The sequence below is a fragment of the Lachancea thermotolerans genome, assembly GCF_000142805.1.
Source record: "Lachancea thermotolerans CBS 6340 chromosome D complete sequence".
Taxonomy (NCBI): Eukaryota; Fungi; Ascomycota; class Saccharomycetes; order Saccharomycetales; family Saccharomycetaceae; genus Lachancea; species Lachancea thermotolerans.
The window spans coordinates 1074923-1091288 of NC_013080.1; the positions used below are offsets into that span (position 1 = coordinate 1074923).

The 16366-nt window shown below is 51.1% G+C and overlaps 7 protein-coding genes and 1 non-coding gene across 8 annotated transcripts; 5 read left to right on the top strand and 3 right to left on the bottom strand.

Annotated features, from left to right (window-relative positions):
• Window positions 1-377: 377 nt before the first annotated feature.
• On the top strand, window positions 378-4796 carry YPK9 (putative acid anhydride hydrolase; the record flags this gene model as incomplete). The annotated part of the gene is made up of 1 exon (XM_002553237.1): window positions 378-4796. One exon carries the CDS (start codon window positions 378-380, stop codon window positions 4794-4796), a length of 4419 nt encoding a protein of 1472 aa, XP_002553283.1.
• A 17-nt stretch (window positions 4797-4813) lies between these two features.
• KLTH0D13200g (uncharacterized protein) lies at window positions 4814-5773 on the bottom strand (the record flags this gene model as incomplete). The annotated part of the gene is made up of 1 exon (XM_002553238.1): window positions 4814-5773. One exon carries the CDS (start codon window positions 5771-5773, stop codon window positions 4814-4816), a length of 960 nt encoding a protein of 319 aa, XP_002553284.1.
• Window positions 5774-6141: 368 nt separating this feature from the next.
• On the top strand, window positions 6142-6817 carry RPS10A (40S ribosomal protein eS10; the record flags this gene model as incomplete). Its single annotated transcript, XM_002553239.1, has 2 exons — window positions 6142-6193; window positions 6549-6817. 2 exons carry the CDS (start codon window positions 6142-6144, stop codon window positions 6815-6817), a joined length of 321 nt encoding a protein of 106 aa, XP_002553285.1.
• Window positions 6818-7281: 464 nt separating this feature from the next.
• PEF1 (Pef1p) lies at window positions 7282-8217 on the top strand (the record flags this gene model as incomplete). The annotated part of the gene is made up of 1 exon (XM_002553240.1): window positions 7282-8217. The coding sequence occupies one exon, from the start codon at window positions 7282-7284 to the stop codon at window positions 8215-8217; it is 936 nt and encodes a 311-aa protein (XP_002553286.1).
• Window positions 8218-8602: 385 nt separating this feature from the next.
• On the top strand, window positions 8603-8721 carry SNR48. The gene has a single exon (XR_002432193.1). It is a non-coding gene; the product is annotated as a snR48 (small nucleolar RNA).
• Window positions 8722-8926: 205 nt separating this feature from the next.
• On the bottom strand, window positions 8927-9607 carry NMD4 (Nmd4p; the record flags this gene model as incomplete). Its single annotated transcript, XM_002553241.1, has 1 exon — window positions 8927-9607. One exon carries the CDS (start codon window positions 9605-9607, stop codon window positions 8927-8929), a length of 681 nt encoding a protein of 226 aa, XP_002553287.1.
• Window positions 9608-10975: 1368 nt separating this feature from the next.
• On the top strand, window positions 10976-11905 carry ERG25 (methylsterol monooxygenase; the record flags this gene model as incomplete). Its single annotated transcript, XM_002553242.1, has 1 exon — window positions 10976-11905. The coding sequence occupies one exon, from the start codon at window positions 10976-10978 to the stop codon at window positions 11903-11905; it is 930 nt and encodes a 309-aa protein (XP_002553288.1).
• Window positions 11906-12135: 230 nt separating this feature from the next.
• ADE6 (phosphoribosylformylglycinamidine synthase) lies at window positions 12136-16182 on the bottom strand (the record flags this gene model as incomplete). The annotated part of the gene is made up of 1 exon (XM_002553243.1): window positions 12136-16182. One exon carries the CDS (start codon window positions 16180-16182, stop codon window positions 12136-12138), a length of 4047 nt encoding a protein of 1348 aa, XP_002553289.1.
• Between the last annotated feature and the right edge of the window lie 184 nt (window positions 16183-16366).

Sequence of the window (16366 nt, forward strand, 5' to 3'; positions counted from 1 at the left end):
GCCACTAGCACAGATAGCGCCAGATGAAGAACTGATTAAGCTTTGATTCTCATTGTTGATCATTGAGGACGATAAAAGCTAACCCTCGTCGCATAAGCTTCATGTCAGGAAGCAACCAAAGTGTAGCTTCCAGTGCTGAGAGTATTTCGCCAGATAAAGTGTGTTTCCTCACAACGCTTGTCTCGATCCACCAATACAACCCAGCAGTGCTTCCCACGCAATGTATCAGATCGCGCTTTCTCGGACTTTCTAAGTCACCGTGTACGTAGCACAGGGCCTCGTGATGATCTTTTGCTTGAACTTCGCTACCTGCCGGCAATCCACCAGACCGATACATCGCAGTTCCCCCGGCGAGCTTTGGACGTCCGTTGCACCATATGTCGCAACTGAGCTCTGCGCACCAAGGATCCTCACATGCGCGAAACTCAAGAACCCGGCCTTCGTTCTCGTCGGCCAGAACGGGTTCCAGTTCCAACACTCTGACGTCAGCAACGGTCGTTGATACAAACTCTACAGAAGCGTATGCTGGTGCGACGTTCGAGACTGTGCCAAGCTCCATTGTGTCTTTCCACCACCCACACTCTTTTCACTCTAACGCTAACAGTGGAATCGGAAGCCCCGCGACCGCAAGCGAAACGCACACAAGGAGATCCCATGAGACTGATTCTTTGCTTTCGGGCCGGCACTCTTACTCAAGATCGCAAGAGCCATCACGTACTCCAAACTTCCGTTACTTCTCAGAAGAGGAGATCGAGCTAGCTGAGGGAGTTTCCTCGACGCTGGAAAACGCAGACTATGACATAAACTGGGACGGAACCCCCACTTACGAGCAGGAGCGACTACGCTATCACCATCCCTCTGGTAGGTCCTCGCTCCGTAGTGCTACCGGCTACTCTCTCTCGTCCTTTCACTCGAGGTCTTCTGCACGTTCCTCACGTTCTCAAGGCCGTTACGGCGGGACGTCTAGCAGTCCAGTCAACGCAAATCAAGGGAGAACACAAGATAGAGACCAGCTGACGGGCACTTCTCCTCACTCGTCTTCCAGCTCTTCCAGATACAGTTATAGAGATAGAATTCCCGCAGGGATTGAAGATGAGATTGGTCAGATGTCCATGCACAGCGAGCGCTCCTCTGAAAGTGACGAAAGTGAAAGGAGATTCTTGGATGATGAAGACCGAACTTCGTCTCAAGATCAAGCGTCAGAGGCAAAGAAGAAAACTTCTTCGTATCGCGCTGAATACCTCAAGCCTGAGTACCACGACAAATTCTTCCCTCAGAACGTTCCCCACCTGCATTTCCAGCGTTTTTACATCGCGGAGGAAGACCTTGTTGTCGGAATTGCTGGCTTCAAAACTTCAAAGTTCGGCAAATTTTGTTACTACTTCCTTTCAGTTATTACACTCGGGCTTTTCTATCTTTTGCTTAGATGGGTTCCTCGCTACAAAGTCAGACTTTGCGGAACAAAGACCTACTTGGCCAAGTCTGAATGGGTCGTTCTGGAGAACGAATTTGGGGAACTTTCTATCGTTGATGTCAACCGTAGGTGGTACAACCGCCCTTTGAGCACTTTATTACCTACCGATAAGAAAGGCGAAGCTTTGGGTGAGAACTTCAACCACCACCAGCGCCACCATCATGAAAGTCGCGAAAATCCTAACATACCCATTATGATTTACTTTTCCTACCGTTACTTTAACCTGATCTACACGCCAATCGAAGATCTTTTCAAAACAAACAGCAATTGGACCGACGCAGATTGGCTTAGCTTGGAATCTGCACACGAGGGGCTTACTACGTCCATAGTCGAAGACAGAGTACTTGCCTTCGGTAAAAACAGCATTAACTTAAAGCAAAAGAGCACAGCAGAAATCCTGTTTGACGAAGTATTACATCCATTTTACATTTTCCAAATCTTTTCCATCTTACTATGGCTTGCGGATGACTATTACTATTATGCGGCTTGTATCTTTATTATATCCATGCTGTCAATAACAGACACTCTTTTGGAGACAAAAAAGACGTCGCAAAGGCTCGCGGAGGTTTCTCATTCTCATTGCGAAGTTAGGGTCTACCGAGACGGTTTCTGGGTCCAGATTGGATCTTCGGACCTTGTACCAGGAGATATTTATGAGGTTTCTGACCCATCGCTAACTTCTTTTCCATGCGATTCGCTGTTACTTTCGGGCGATTGTATTGTCAATGAGTCAATGCTGACTGGTGAATCTGTGCCCGTTACAAAAATAGCTGCTGCGGAAGATACAATATATCAGTTATTGGAAGATTTTCAGAACACGCAAATATCCAACTACCTTGCCAAATCATTTTTGTTTAACGGCACGAAAATCATTAGGGTCCGTATAAGCCCAGGGCAATCCACTGCTCTTGCTATGGTTGTGCGGACGGGGTTCTCGACCACTAAGGGCTCTTTGCTGAGGTCCATGGTTTTCCCTAAGCCTACTGGCTTCAAGTTCTATGAGGATTCTTTCAAGTACATTGGTTTTATGACTCTCATTGCTCTGGCTGGATTTTCTATTAGTTGTGTCAACTTCATTAGACTAGGGCTTGATTACAAGGTTATGATTTTGAGGGCGCTTGATATCATAACCATCGTAGTCCCACCAGCACTACCTGCAACACTATCAATTGGTGCTAGTTTTGCAATGGCTAGATTAAAGTCGAAGAGCATTTTCTGCATCGCGCCAACTCGCGTCAACGTTAGTGGGAAAATCGATGTTATGTGTTTTGACAAGACCGGAACGCTTACCGAAGATGGCTTGGATGTATTAGGCGTTCATGTCGCAGAGCCTCGGGGCCATCAAAACCACCGATTTGGAGAGCTGGTTAATAATATCAGTGGCTTATTCAGTAAGTTTTCGCTGAACGACTGTAGCTCTCCTTTGGACTTCAAATCTAGAAATCTGTTAGCATGCTTGCTAACATGCCATTCCTTACGTGTGGTTGATGGAGAGCTACTAGGTGACCCTCTGGACTTCAAAATGTTTCAATTCACCAAATGGTCGTACGAGGAGGACTTTCAAGACTTCAAGTTCCACTCATTGAATGAAGAACGTAACGATAAAAGCACCCTTCCCGAAAACGCAGGTATTGCGCCAGCTGTTGTGCATCCAAACTCGGAAAGTATGGATAATAAATTCACCGAAAACAATCCACACAACTTACTTGGGGTTGTCCGCAGCTTTGAGTTCATATCGCAGCTAAGAAGAATGAGCGTCATTGTTAAGCCTTATGGAGAAAACGTATTTTGGAGCTTTACCAAAGGCGCACCTGAAGTTATTTCTGAAATCTGTAACAAGGCGACTCTCCCAGCTGATTACGAGGAGCTTTTGCAACACTACACACACAGTGGGTATAGAGTTATAGCATGTGCTGGTAAGACGCTACCAAAAAGAACTTGGAGGTATGCACAAAAAATCTCGAGAGAAGAATTAGAATCAAACCTGGAGTTTCTCGGGTTTATTGTTTTCGAAAACAAGCTTAAGGCTTCAACTACACCTACACTAACATCTTTGAGAGATGCTGGAATAAGGACTGTTATGTGCACAGGCGACAATGTTCTTACAGCAATATCAGTTGGAAGAGAGTGCAAATTGGTCACCGAAAAACACGTTTTTGTTCCACAGGTAAACGACAACATGGATCCAAATGAAGACTTGATACTGTGGCGCGATGTTGATAACCCAGATCTTCTGTTGGATGGAGTGACTTTGAAGCCTATGAACGGGAGCTTGGACTACACGATAGCTGTTACTGGCGACGTGTTCAGGCTGCTATTCAAGAATAATGAGATTTTACCCGAATCTTACATCAACGAGATTTTACTTAACAGTTCGATTTATGCTAGAATGTCACCCGATGAAAAACATGAATTGGTTGGTCAATTGCAAAGTTTAGACTACGTTGTTGGGTTCTGTGGTGATGGTGCTAACGATTGTGGGGCTTTGAAGGCCGCGGACGTCGGCGTTTCGCTATCAGAAGCTGAGGCTTCGGTAGCTGCACCATTCACATCCGGGGTGTTTGAAATTAGCTGCATTTTGGATGTTATCAAGGAAGGCCGTGCCTCTCTTACGACCTCGTTTTCCTGTTTCCAGTACATGAGTCTTTACTCCGCTATTCAATTTGTGACGGTTACGATCTTGTACAGTCGAGGCACGAATCTTGGTGACTTTCAGTTTCTCTACATTGACTTGTTCCTGATTGTCCCAATTGCAATTTTCATGTCTTGGTCCAAACCTTACCACAAGCTTGTTAAGAAGAGGCCCTCGGCCAACTTGGTTTCCCCAAAAATTCTTGTCCCATTGATTGTGAGTATCTCGGTTATTTTAGCGTTCCAGCTGATACCATGGATCATTGTTCAAAGTGCCGAGTGGTATAAAAGCCCTGTTGTGGGAGGCGACGACGCTGTCCAGTCTTCAGATAACACAGTGCTCTTCTTCTTCTCAAACTTCCAGTATGTGTTAACCGCCATTGTGCTCTCAGTGGGGCCACCATACCGTGAACCTATGTCCAAAAACATTGGATTTATAACAGATGTTACTATCTCTCTGCTTCTGAATGTGGTGCTAATGCTAATTCCAGCAGATTCGGCACTTGGTAAGGTCTTCCAGCTCACTAGCATTTCAAAAAGCTTCAGGTTCCTCTTGCTCGCTTTGGCGGTGGCGAACTACTTTGCACTACGGTATATTCCCCAGATGTGCAAGGGGGCTTTCAAAAAGAAGCAGAGCAGCAAGAAGTACAAGAAGCTTCTAAAGAGCGAGTCGAGCGCTCACGTAGTTTGAGTATGTAGTATAAGTCGTTAATTTGCCGGATGCGAAGCGTTGCGCATAGACAGGAAGCAGTTCCAGAGAACCCCCACGGACGAGCTGAAGGGTACTTGAAGATGCTTTGGTACAGCCAAAAAGTTGATGAACTGGACCGCGGGCCATAGCAAGTAGTTGCAGCCGAGCGTTCCGATGTAGAGCCTCTGGATCTTGGCCCGGAAGCTTGCCGCGTCGCCCTTCTGCATGATGTAGTTCGCGTACATGAAAAAGCAGTAGAGTGAGATCGGAGAGTAGACCAGCTGGTCCGAGAGAACCCTCTCGAGAACTTGCACGACAGTAGGGTCTTCGGTATACAGGTAGTTGAGAATACGGTACCAGGGCACCTGGAAGAACGACAGGAACGAGCCCCACGCCATGAAGCACAGCCAGCGGTAGAAGTCGAACAACGGCGGACACAGGGGCTGCCCTAGGGGTGGAGATGGCGCTACTGCGCCCGACGCGACCTCTGACGAGGACGCGCCCGGCCCATACTCGTTGAAGATCGACGCGCTATCGGTGTCGGACTCCTGGTCCGTGAACAAAGCATACCGCACCGCCAGTGCACGCGCCGTGGCGTCTAGCGGGGCGGGCGTCGGGTCAACCGGCGCCCATGTGTACTGCAGCACGCACTGCGCGAGTATGTCCGATGTGCCGAACAGCAGCGCGTTGGTACATATGGTCGTGAGTAGCGCGGAGCGCGCGTACCACCGTCCGTACACAGAGGCTATCTTCAGCAGCAGCGCCGCCCACACTGCCAGCATCACCCAGTGCACGATGCCCACTCGCAGAATGGTACATGTTTCTACTGCCTTGCGAGCGTGGCGAGCCCGTTCCGCAGCCCAACGCATAGCCCGCGAGCGCCAGTCGCATGGTCTCTGCCGCGCCCATACGGGCTCCTCTTCATCCTCGCCGTACGACACCGCGATTTGGTCCCTTCCAAGCAGCTCGATAGGCATGCCAAGCCGCCAGTCCAAGTATCATTACTGGCGATGCCGCTCGACCTTAAAAACAGATCCGAGAACCGTTAGGGCTTCGCTTTAGGGCTAGGACTTGATTCTGTCACGTGATCGTGACTGTCTACACCCACACACAATCGAATTGAGACTCAAATTTTTCATCCCATCAAAAACTTGGTGATTTCGTGGTCCGCGACCCACGCAAACACGCTCTCTGAAACTTTTCCTAGCGGATGGGCAAACCACGCAATCCCAGGAAGGCTGGAACTGAGTATTGGCGAATTCTGGAAGGTTAGAGGTATTGAATATCGCAGAGGATCAGTCGATTGGGACACCGCTTCACACAGGTAAAGACAAAGCAGTTCAACATGTTGATTCCAAAGGAAGAGAGAACCAAGATCCACAGACACTTGTTTCAAGGTACGTTGCTGATAGAAAATGATGGCCGGAGTAGCGAGAACCGGGCGCTGGACACCGAGGGCTGCGGCCAGAAGCTGAGAACTTGAGGAAGATACAGATTACGGACTAGATGGGAGATTGGAGGAGTAGCTGAGGCCCCGCGATCTCCAAGGGCGTGGCAGAGTGCTGTTTCGCGACGTCCTGACCCCCCGGGCAAGGGCGACGTTCGCAATGCGTATCGCGGTCGTTCTCCTCCTTTCCCTCTTGCCCAATATTTGTCTCCCTGTCCGCAGCTGGTGCTCAGAGAGCGCCGCAGGCACCGTTCCTACATGCCGGCCCATCCGCCGCTGACACTCTTACTAACTTCCCACCACAGAGGGTGTGATTGTCGCCAAGAAGGACTTCAACCAGCCAAAGCACGATGAGATCGACACCAAGAACTTGTACGTCATCAAGGCCTTGCAGTCCTTGACCTCCAAGGGCTACGTCAAGACCCAGTTCTCCTGGCAATACTACTACTACACCTTGACTGAGGAAGGTGTTGAGTTCTTGAGAGACTACTTGCACTTGCCTGAGAACATTGTCCCAGCTACCTACTTGCAAGACAGATCTCAGGAAACCCAAAGACCACAAAGAAGATACTAATTTCATCTGGGGTCGCTCCAATGTATATTGTTTAATATAAACATATCCACTATAACATAACAGGTTTCGTCCGGCTGGCGCCCATCGCGCCGATCGCGTGCATCGAGCAGGACAGTCGTCGCCGCTAGGGCGCGACGTGTGCGATGTGGGCACTGATCGCGATGCGTGTATCGCGGCCAGTCTTCTCATCACGTGGCTATCACGCTACCGGCACGTGACAATCACGTCGCACGGGAATCTATATTAAGTCGTTGTATCTATGACTGGCGCCCACGGAGAACTCGCACTATGACCAGACCCTATCCACCAACACCGTCAGCAGCCGATGTGCGCCAGGAGGCTAAACTACGCTGGTGGAGACAATCTTCCGGTATGTGATGCGGATGTGCTTGTCCAAAATACCCACGCCCACCGGCCGACGCGTACTAACTTCTTAACAGCTCTATGCTACGCCTGAGGAAGCGATGAGAGCGGGTCAGCAGCGCGAACAGCGCGAACAACGCGAGCAGGAGGAGCGCCGTAGACGGCAGAAAAGACAAGAGCAGCGACTGCCGCCGCCGCGCAACGGACGCGTGGGCTCCGCGCCGCCGGCCGTCCCTCAGCACTATATGGGGCCCGCACCGGGCGCTGTCCCTGTGAGCCGATACGCGCCGATTCCTGCCGCGCCAGTAGTGCGGGTGCCCCGGTCGCGCCCCGCGCCCGCTCCCGCAGCAGCATCAATGCCTGCGGCGATGCCCGTAGCGGCAGCCGCGCCACTAGCATACAGCCCATCGCCGCCACAGCCTGCCCCGGCGCCCGTGCCGATGTCCGCGCCCACGACGGCACGCAATTCCCTCGAAAGTGATACACAGCAGAGCTTCAAGGACACGCAAATAGCGACGCAGCTCTTTCAAAACCACGACGTCAAGCAGCGCGGACGACTCACCGCAGCGGAGCTGCAGAACCTCCTCCAAAATGATGATAACAGCCACTTCTGCATATCGTCCGTGGACGCACTGATCAATTTGTTTGGCGCGTCGCGCTTCGGCACGGTAAGTCTCACGGAGTTTATCTCGCTGTACAGGCGCGTCAAGAAGTGGCGCAAAGTCTATGTGGACAACGACATCAACGGGAGCTTTACGATCAGTGCCAGCGAGTTCCATAACAGTCTCCAGGAACTCGGCTATCTCGTCCCTTTCGACGTGAGCGAGAACCTGTTTGACCAGTACGCGGAATTCATCGATCCTGGCAAGAACGGCAAAGAACTCAAGTTTGACCGGTTCGTGGAAACCCTCGTTTGGCTCATGCGGCTAACCAAAGTGTTTCGCAAGTTCGACACGAACCAGGAGGGTGTCGCCACGGTTCAATACAAGGACTTCATCGACGCGACACTGTATCTCGGCAGATTCCTGCCGCATTAAGGAGCGCGCACGTCGTGTGCGGTCCATGGACCGGCATTTGTAACTTTACAAGCAAACAAGCCAATACTGCGGATCGCGCCTGACCAGGCTCGACGCCGCACTAAGTAACAGTAGCATTAACAAATTCTATACGCACAGCCGCTCCGCGTCGCTGCGGATCGTCTCTGAATTCGACCACTCACCGCTCCGAGCCCTAACCGCTCCGAGCCCTAACCGCGACCTTCACCGTATCACATGCCGGAGTCTGAAGCTCGAAAACTATAAAAGCATCAAAATTTTCAACTCCTACCATCTCTTCTCAACAAACCAAGATCAAACCACGAGACGCTAGCATACTCATTGATACGAAAGCGTTCGTTCAGTCGGTATCGAGCCATTTGTGGCAGTTGCAAAATGATGAATCTTTTTCTTAGCTTTTTTTCTGGCATCTCTAATGTCAGGACGGGCGTTTAAGTACCTCCGTTCGATGAATACAACTTATGACAATTATCTGACATTTGCAACAAAAGATCTTACGTGCTTCTCTTGACTTGTGGCGCTATGTATACGTAAACAGATTCTGAGACGGCCAATGTGCGCGGCACGCGCGCTGGCTCCAGGTCGAGCCAAGAAACAAGGTCGATGCGACAGCTGCTGCGTACGGCTGCGCTGCTCGAGACGCGCAATGCGCGAATGCGTAGCGGAAGGAGCTTTACTAGAGCATCGCGAACTATGGGCTCCAGAGCTCCCCGGCCCCGCGTGGAGCGTAGATGGCCTGGTCGAACTTGGCGCGGTAAACTTCCTTGCCATTGCTCACCTCGCGGGTGCTCTTCTTCTTGAGATAGCTGCTGAACTTGGCGTTCTGCTGCGCGGCGCGTTTGTCAAGCTTCTTGCAGATTTCCTGGTCCGCGGTGACCAGGGAGCAGCAGGGGATCTGGAAGGCCTGCGCGAGGCCACGGATCGCGGGATCCTCGGTGATAAGCGTCCAGGTCTGGTTGTTGGCGCCCTCGAGATGGCACTTGTACACGCAGCTCTTGAGTAAGTTGCGGAGCCGGCGTGGCAGTGCGCGCGCGGTGGGCGCGCCTGCGCGGAGGTCGAACTCGGGCGCCGCGTCCGCGCCCTGATGGTCCAGCACGTCGGACCACAGGATCGTGTCCAGCAGCTCGGGAAACTCGATGATCATGTCCACGGTGGGCGGGAACTCGGTCTGGTCAATGAAGTGTAGTGACTCCTTGGCCGTGTGGCTGTTTCTGCGATACCGCAGGAAGTCGAGCTCCTGCAGCGTGAAGGTCGGGATGTACAAGCTGAGGCGCGAGAACTTGTGCGCCCGCTGCGAGTCGCACCATCGCTTGACGTTGCCGATGCCTTTTTCGAGCGACGAGGCATCCAGAATGTAGCACAGCTCGGACATGTGCGTAGGGGATTAGACGCTTGACAGAGCTTTGGCGGCGTGAGAGTTGCTGGCATTTGGAGGGCATCGCTTGCGAAGAGTGCAAATATGATGGGTACCAAAATTAGCATCACGTGACCCGAACGGCCTCGCCAGGGCGGAGACAGCGCTCTGCCCCGAAGCGTGGCGCTCTGTGTGCACACACCCGCGTCTGCTTTACGAGAAGTGCGAAGGTCCCATTGGCGCTTTTGCGGGAAGCGTTGCCATCCTTTTGTATTTTATCATGTTTTACATGAGTTGGAGCTACTTAGTGACATTCAATGCTGTAAAAGAGAGAGTACACAGCAAGACAGAAACCAAGAAACAAACAATTAGTCCGGACACAGACCCACATACACCAGTGCTCCTCCAGTGCTAGCACTAGAACGTTCAGCAAGGCACAGTAGCGTGGTATTCACCGACCTCGCCCAAAAATGCGCGCTCGGGGTTCGAACGCAGGACACGGCGCCCACTATATCATCCACGTGACAGACGCGTACCATATACGAGCACGTGCCCTCCCAACCGATGCGAGGCCGGTGGGCGCGCAGCGGCGCGTCTGAGCAGGGCACGGGCCCCCGCACGGCTTCTAGAATCGCACACTGCGCAGCGCTGCTATCGCGAATTTACGCCTCACGAAGCGTGCTCGGGTTTTTGGAACTGCGCGCGCAAGGTCCTGCGCAATGGGCCCACTTTGTGGTGGGCCATCGTAAGCGGTACTTAGCGGTTTCGCGAAACGCCTGGCGCCAGCTTGAACGGACTACCAGTGGCACCACCCATTGTGCGCGGACAACTGCATCGGACGGTTAGCTCGTATAACGATGATGGACGACACGGACGTAGGAAATGACCGATATATCCGAAACAGTAATAACGGGTCGTGCGCAGCGCTGATGGGCGGGAAGGCCCTGCGATTTCACAGGGGCGTAGCTGTGTACACAATTGAGCCCAAAAACAACTTTGCCGTAGAGTCAGGGCGTTTTTGTGCCCCCTAAGATCGGCAGTACACAGACGAGTCACAAATCGTTCATAATGACAACTCACACGCACCGCCACAGAGGCCGGTGAGCATGGAAAGAGCGCTCGTATCGCGCGCGGTACCCGGCGTGTGTTTGGGGGCGCTCCTGCAGCTGCGAATCGCTGCGTCGCGCGTCTGAACGGGATGTGCCCGTGTACGAAGCGACTCCCTTTCCTCTTTTTCGTTTACTGCGCACAGCTCGTTTAATTCGGGTTTTTTTCTCTTTGAGATTTTAAGCGATATAAAAAAGGCGTGGGAACAGCCAGGTGCTCCTCGCCCGCTCGACCAGGTCACCCAGCTCAACTCATAGGTCTACTCCCAGCTTTTCACAAATGTCGGCCGTGTTCAACAACGCGACCCTTGCGACAACCCTCGCGCAGGGCAAAAGCTACATGCAGACGCTGCACAACGTGCGCGCGTTCCAGCCCCAGCTCAACACGATGGAGCAGTACTGGGCTGCGTGGTACTCGTACATGAACAACGACGTGCTAGCCACGGGTCTGATGTTCTTCCTGCTGCACGAGTTCATGTACTTCGCCCGGTGCTTGCCCTGGGCGGTCATCGACCAGATCCCCTACTTCCGCCGCTGGAAACTGCAGCCCACCAAGATCCCTAGTGCCAAGGAGCAGTGGTACTGCCTGAAGTCCGTGCTGCTGTCGCACTTCCTGGTCGAGGCCATCCCTATCTGGACCTTCCACCCCATGTGCCAGAAGCTCGGTATCTCGGTATCCGTGCCTTTCCCCTCTATCAAGACCATGGTCTCGCAGATAGTGCTTTTCTTCGTCCTCGAAGACATGTGGCACTACTGGGCTCACCGCCTCTTCCACTACGGTGTCTTCTACAAGTACATTCACAAGCAGCACCACCGTTACGCCGCTCCCTTCGGCCTGGCTGCCGAGTACGCCCACCCTGTTGAGACCCTATCTCTCGGCTTCGGCACTGTCGGCATGCCCATCCTATACGTCATGTACACCGGCAATCTGCACCTGTTCACCTTGTGCCTGTGGATCACTCTGAGACTGTTCCAGGCCGTCGACTCCCACTCGGGTTACGACTTCCCATGGTCTTTGAACAAGTTCCTGCCCCTGTGGGCCGGTGCTGAACACCACGACTTGCATCATCACTACTTCATCGGCAACTACGCCTCTTCTTTCAGATGGTGGGACTACACTCTGGACACCGAGGCCGGTCCAGAGGCCAAGGCTGAGAGAGAGGAGAGAATGAAGAGAAAGGCCGAGCAGAGAGCCAAGAAGGCCAACTAGGTCCAAGGCTACTCTCTCGCCACTGCCACTCTTCGCTTTTGTCTTTTCCCAATTTCATTTTATGGTTCTCAGATTTATATGACCTCCCCCTACATAGAGCTTAACGAATGGATACAAGAATTATCTATCAGATTCATATTCAACTCCACTTGCGAAAAAGCACAACACTTCTTGGAAGAACCGATTGTCACTAATTATTATACACATTCATTCTCTATACACTGGCTTAACTAACCAACCCACTTCCTTGCAGATCTGAACATTCTGATCCAAGGACCGTAGCCCTGCCATTCGTCATACTTCTCCTGTGGGTACCAGGAGTTGGCCTCGAGTCTGCAGACCCTCTCTGGGTGAGGCATCATAGCCAGCACTCTGCCGTTAGGAGATCTCACACCCGCAATGCTGTTAGTGGCACCGTTTGGGTTGAATGGGTACTTGCTAGTGGTGTTGCCGTAGTTGTCGACATACCTCATGCTGCAGAGGCCTTGAGATTCGAAGTCCTTAGTCTCTGCTTCCGAGGTGAACGCAGCTCTACCCTCACCATGAGCGACTGCAATTGGCAGTTTAGAGCCTACCATGCCGTTCAAGAACACACTCTCGTTCTTGCAGCCATCATCTTGGGCGACCTCAACCATACAGACACGAGCCTCGTACTGTTCACTAGAGTTACGCTCAAAGCTAGGCCAATTCTCACAACCAGGGATGATTTCCTTTAATCTACTCAAGAACTGGCAACCATTGCAAGCACCGAAGGCAAATGTATCCTCTCTCTCGTTGAAAAATTTGACAAATTGTTGACGAACGCCCTCATGGTACAAAACGGACTTAGCCCAGCCTGCACCGGCGCCCAAAACATCACCGTAGGAGAAGCCACCGCAGGCCGCGAGGCCAACAAACTCGTCCAAGTGGAATCTGCCCTCCAAGAGGTCAGTCATCGTAACGTCAATCGCGGTGAAACCAGCCTGTTGGAAACACCATGCCATCTCCATCTGACCATTCACACCCTGCTCTCTCAAAATGGCCACCTTAGGTTTGGAAGCTGAAGCGAGGCTGCCCACTCCCAAGTCATCGGTAGGGTCGTAAGCTAGAGAATAATGCAAACCAGGGTCTTTGTCATCCGAAATATTGGAGTACTCCTGGTCAGCAGCCTGTGGGTTGTCTCTTCTCTTTTGCACTTGGTAAGATGTCGATGCCCAAGTCTTTTGTAGTGCAGCTCTTGAGTTCTTGAACAAAACCTGGCCGGACTTGTCTGCCACTACAACATCCTGAGTCTTGAAGTTTGGTCTACCGACAAGCGAAATGTACTCAGAAGGAACGCCATTCTTGTTCAGGACGTCTTCAAATTCTGGCAACCTAGATTCGCTAACTTGAAAGACGCAGCCCAGCTCTTCGTTGAAAAGCTCAGTTAAGCTGTCAAGCTTGGAATCCAAGACGATGTCGACACCCGATCTGGAAGCAAACGCCATCTCCAGGAGAGCCACAAACAGACCACCATCGGATCTATCGTGGTAAGCGTAAACCAAGTCAGTCTTGTGCAGCTCCAACAAAGCTTCCAGCATGTTTTTGAAAGTTTTGTTGTTATGAACTGTAGGGGCGGTGTTGCCAACTTGATTGTAAACCTGAAGCAATGCAGAACCACCGAGGGAGAGTTTGTCCTGACTGGCGGCCAAGTCAACAAGTACAAGGATAGTACCTTCCTCCTTTTTCAAGACTGGGGTCCATGTCTTGGATGTATCTTCGACAGGACCAAACGCAGTGATGTTCAAAGTCAGGGGTGCAGTGACTTCTTTGTCACTCCACTTCATCTTCATGGACATGGAGTCCTTGCCAACTGGAATTGAGATGTCCAGGTCAGGACACAAGTCCATACCAATGGCTTGGACAGCCTCGTAAAGTTTTGAACCCTCTCCTTGGTGTGAAGCTGGAGACATCCAGTTAGCTGAAAGTTTCACATGCTTCAAAGACTTGACGTCAGCGGCAAAGAGATTCAGCAAAGATTCAGCGACAGACAGTTTTGCTGAGGCAGCAGCGGAAATAAGAGCGATTGTTGGTTTCTCACCCATTGCCAAAGCTTCACCCGTTTTGCAGATACCTTCGCCTAAGGCTGTACCAGTAACACCAACGTCAGCAACAGGAACTTGCCATGGACCCACAAATTGGTCCCTGTCAATGAGCCCAGTGACAGTTCTGTCACCAATCGTAATCAAGAAGGACTTCGAACCAACTGAAGGCAAAGACAAAACTCTCTGGACGGCATCTTCCAATGACGGAACGGCTTTGAGGTCTGGGGCAGGAAGTTGAAGTGGTTGCGTGATCGCTTCCCTCGTCATCTTAGGAGGCTTTCCAAACAGGATGGACATTTCCAGATCGATCGGCGTTGTTTTGAGAAGAGGATCCTCCACAATTAATCTTTGTTCAGCAGTGGCGTGGCCAACAACAGCATATGGTGCTTTTTCTCTTCTACAGATATCCTCGAATAGGGCTAAATCTTGTTGGGAAACACCCAGAACGTATCTCTCTTGAGACTCATTACACCAAATTTCAACCGGAGACATACCTGGCTCGAGAGAAAGAACTTTTCTAATGTCGAACTTCGCACCCAAGTCGTTGTCATGTACTAGCTCTGGTAGAGCGTTGGATAGACCACCGGCACCGACGTCATGAATAGACTGGATAGGGTTGCCAGAGTCCAGCGAAATACAAGCGTCAATAACCTGTTGACAACGACGCTCCATTTCTGGATTGCCTCTTTGAACCGAGGCAAAGTCTAGGTCAGCTGAACCCTCTCCCGAGTTAATAGAAGAGGCTGCACCACCACCTAAGCCGATAAGCATAGATTCACCACCCAACACAATCAAGCTAGAACCAGGTGTGATAGGTTTGTTCTTTAGCGCAAATTGAGGTCTCACAGCACCAAAACCACCAGCAATCATTACTGGCTTATGGAATCCCCTTATTTCCTCTTTTCCGTCAGAGTTTGTAACCTTAGTAGTTAAAGTTCTGAAGTAACCGTTGATACATGGTCTACCAAACTCATTGTTGAAGGCAGCAGAACCTAGTGGAGCCTCAATCATAATGTCAAGAGCAGATGCGATATGGTTGGGTTTACCGACATCCAGCTCCCAGGGCTGCTTGAAGCCTGGAATCAAGAGATCGCTGACAGAGAAACCACTCAAACCACACTTGGATTTAGAGCCTCTACCAGTGGCACCCTCGTCTCTGATTTCACCACCAGAACCGGTTGCGGCACCTGGGAATGGAGAAACGGCAGTGGGGTGATTGTGAGTTTCCACTTTCACGAGCATGGGTACGTGCTCCTTTACAGCCTTCCACTCCTTGGTCTTGAAATCAGGAGCGAAATAGTAAGATTCGTGCTCTGTGTCCAGGACAGCAGAGTTGTCCGAATAGGCGCTGATAGTAAAGTCAGGAGTGTGCTTGTGCGTGTTCCTGATCATTTTGAATAGCGAGAGTTGCTTCTGAAGTCCATCAATGGTCCAATCAGCATTGAAGATCTTGTGACGACAATGCTCGGAGTTGACCTGTGCAAACATAAAAAGTTCGACATCAGAAGGATCTCTATGCAGAGTCTTGACGAAAGCATCAATCAAGTAGTCCATTTCACCTTTGTCTAACGCCAAACCAAGCTCAGTGTTGGCCTTGGACAATATTTCGTTTGGAGAAGCAGAGGAATCAGAGACCAACGCGACATGTCCTAGAGGTTTAGGTGAGTCGTGCGAGAATATGGTGTCTAGCTTTGGAGGCTCATCCAAGAACATTTGTTGAGTCATCCTGTCGTAGCATGACTTCAGAGAAACATCGTTCAAGTTCTCAGTGAGAGGGAATCCAGGGACAGTCTTGATCAACAAGGCAAGACCTCTCTCGATACGCCCGACCTTGCCGTCCAGACCACAAACACGAGCAATGTTGGTAGCCTTGGAAGACCAAGGTGAGATTGTGCCAGGTCTTGGCAAAATTCTCACAAGGTAAGTGTCGTTGTCAGGATGCGCTTTCGAACCCGAAACCACGGCCGACTTCAGCTGCTGAGAAGAAGCGTCGTTGGGGTCAAGTGCCTGGTCGTAGGTAAGGAGAGCATCGAGGAGTTGGCGCTCCTTGTCGGAGAGTGTTGCGTCCGCTGCAACGTCCACGTAATGGACAAAACAGGCCCGAACCTCTGAAATCACAGAAGAGCTGTTGCAGTATGCTTCGATGCCTTTGACCAGGTTGTCTACCCTAAATGGGGAAAGAGCCTGAGGCCCTGGCAGAATAAGAACAGACATGGCTCAGCGATATAGCAGTGTCTGGCTCGACGACGACAAGAACTAGAGGATACTATGCTAGTAAAGGAATTTTTTACATATCAAGCTGTTATATCAAAATTCACCAGAAAAAATTCGTAAGTAAAATCTATGACTTTAATTTTGAAAACAACGAGCTCTAATTTATAGGTTCAAGAGTCCAATG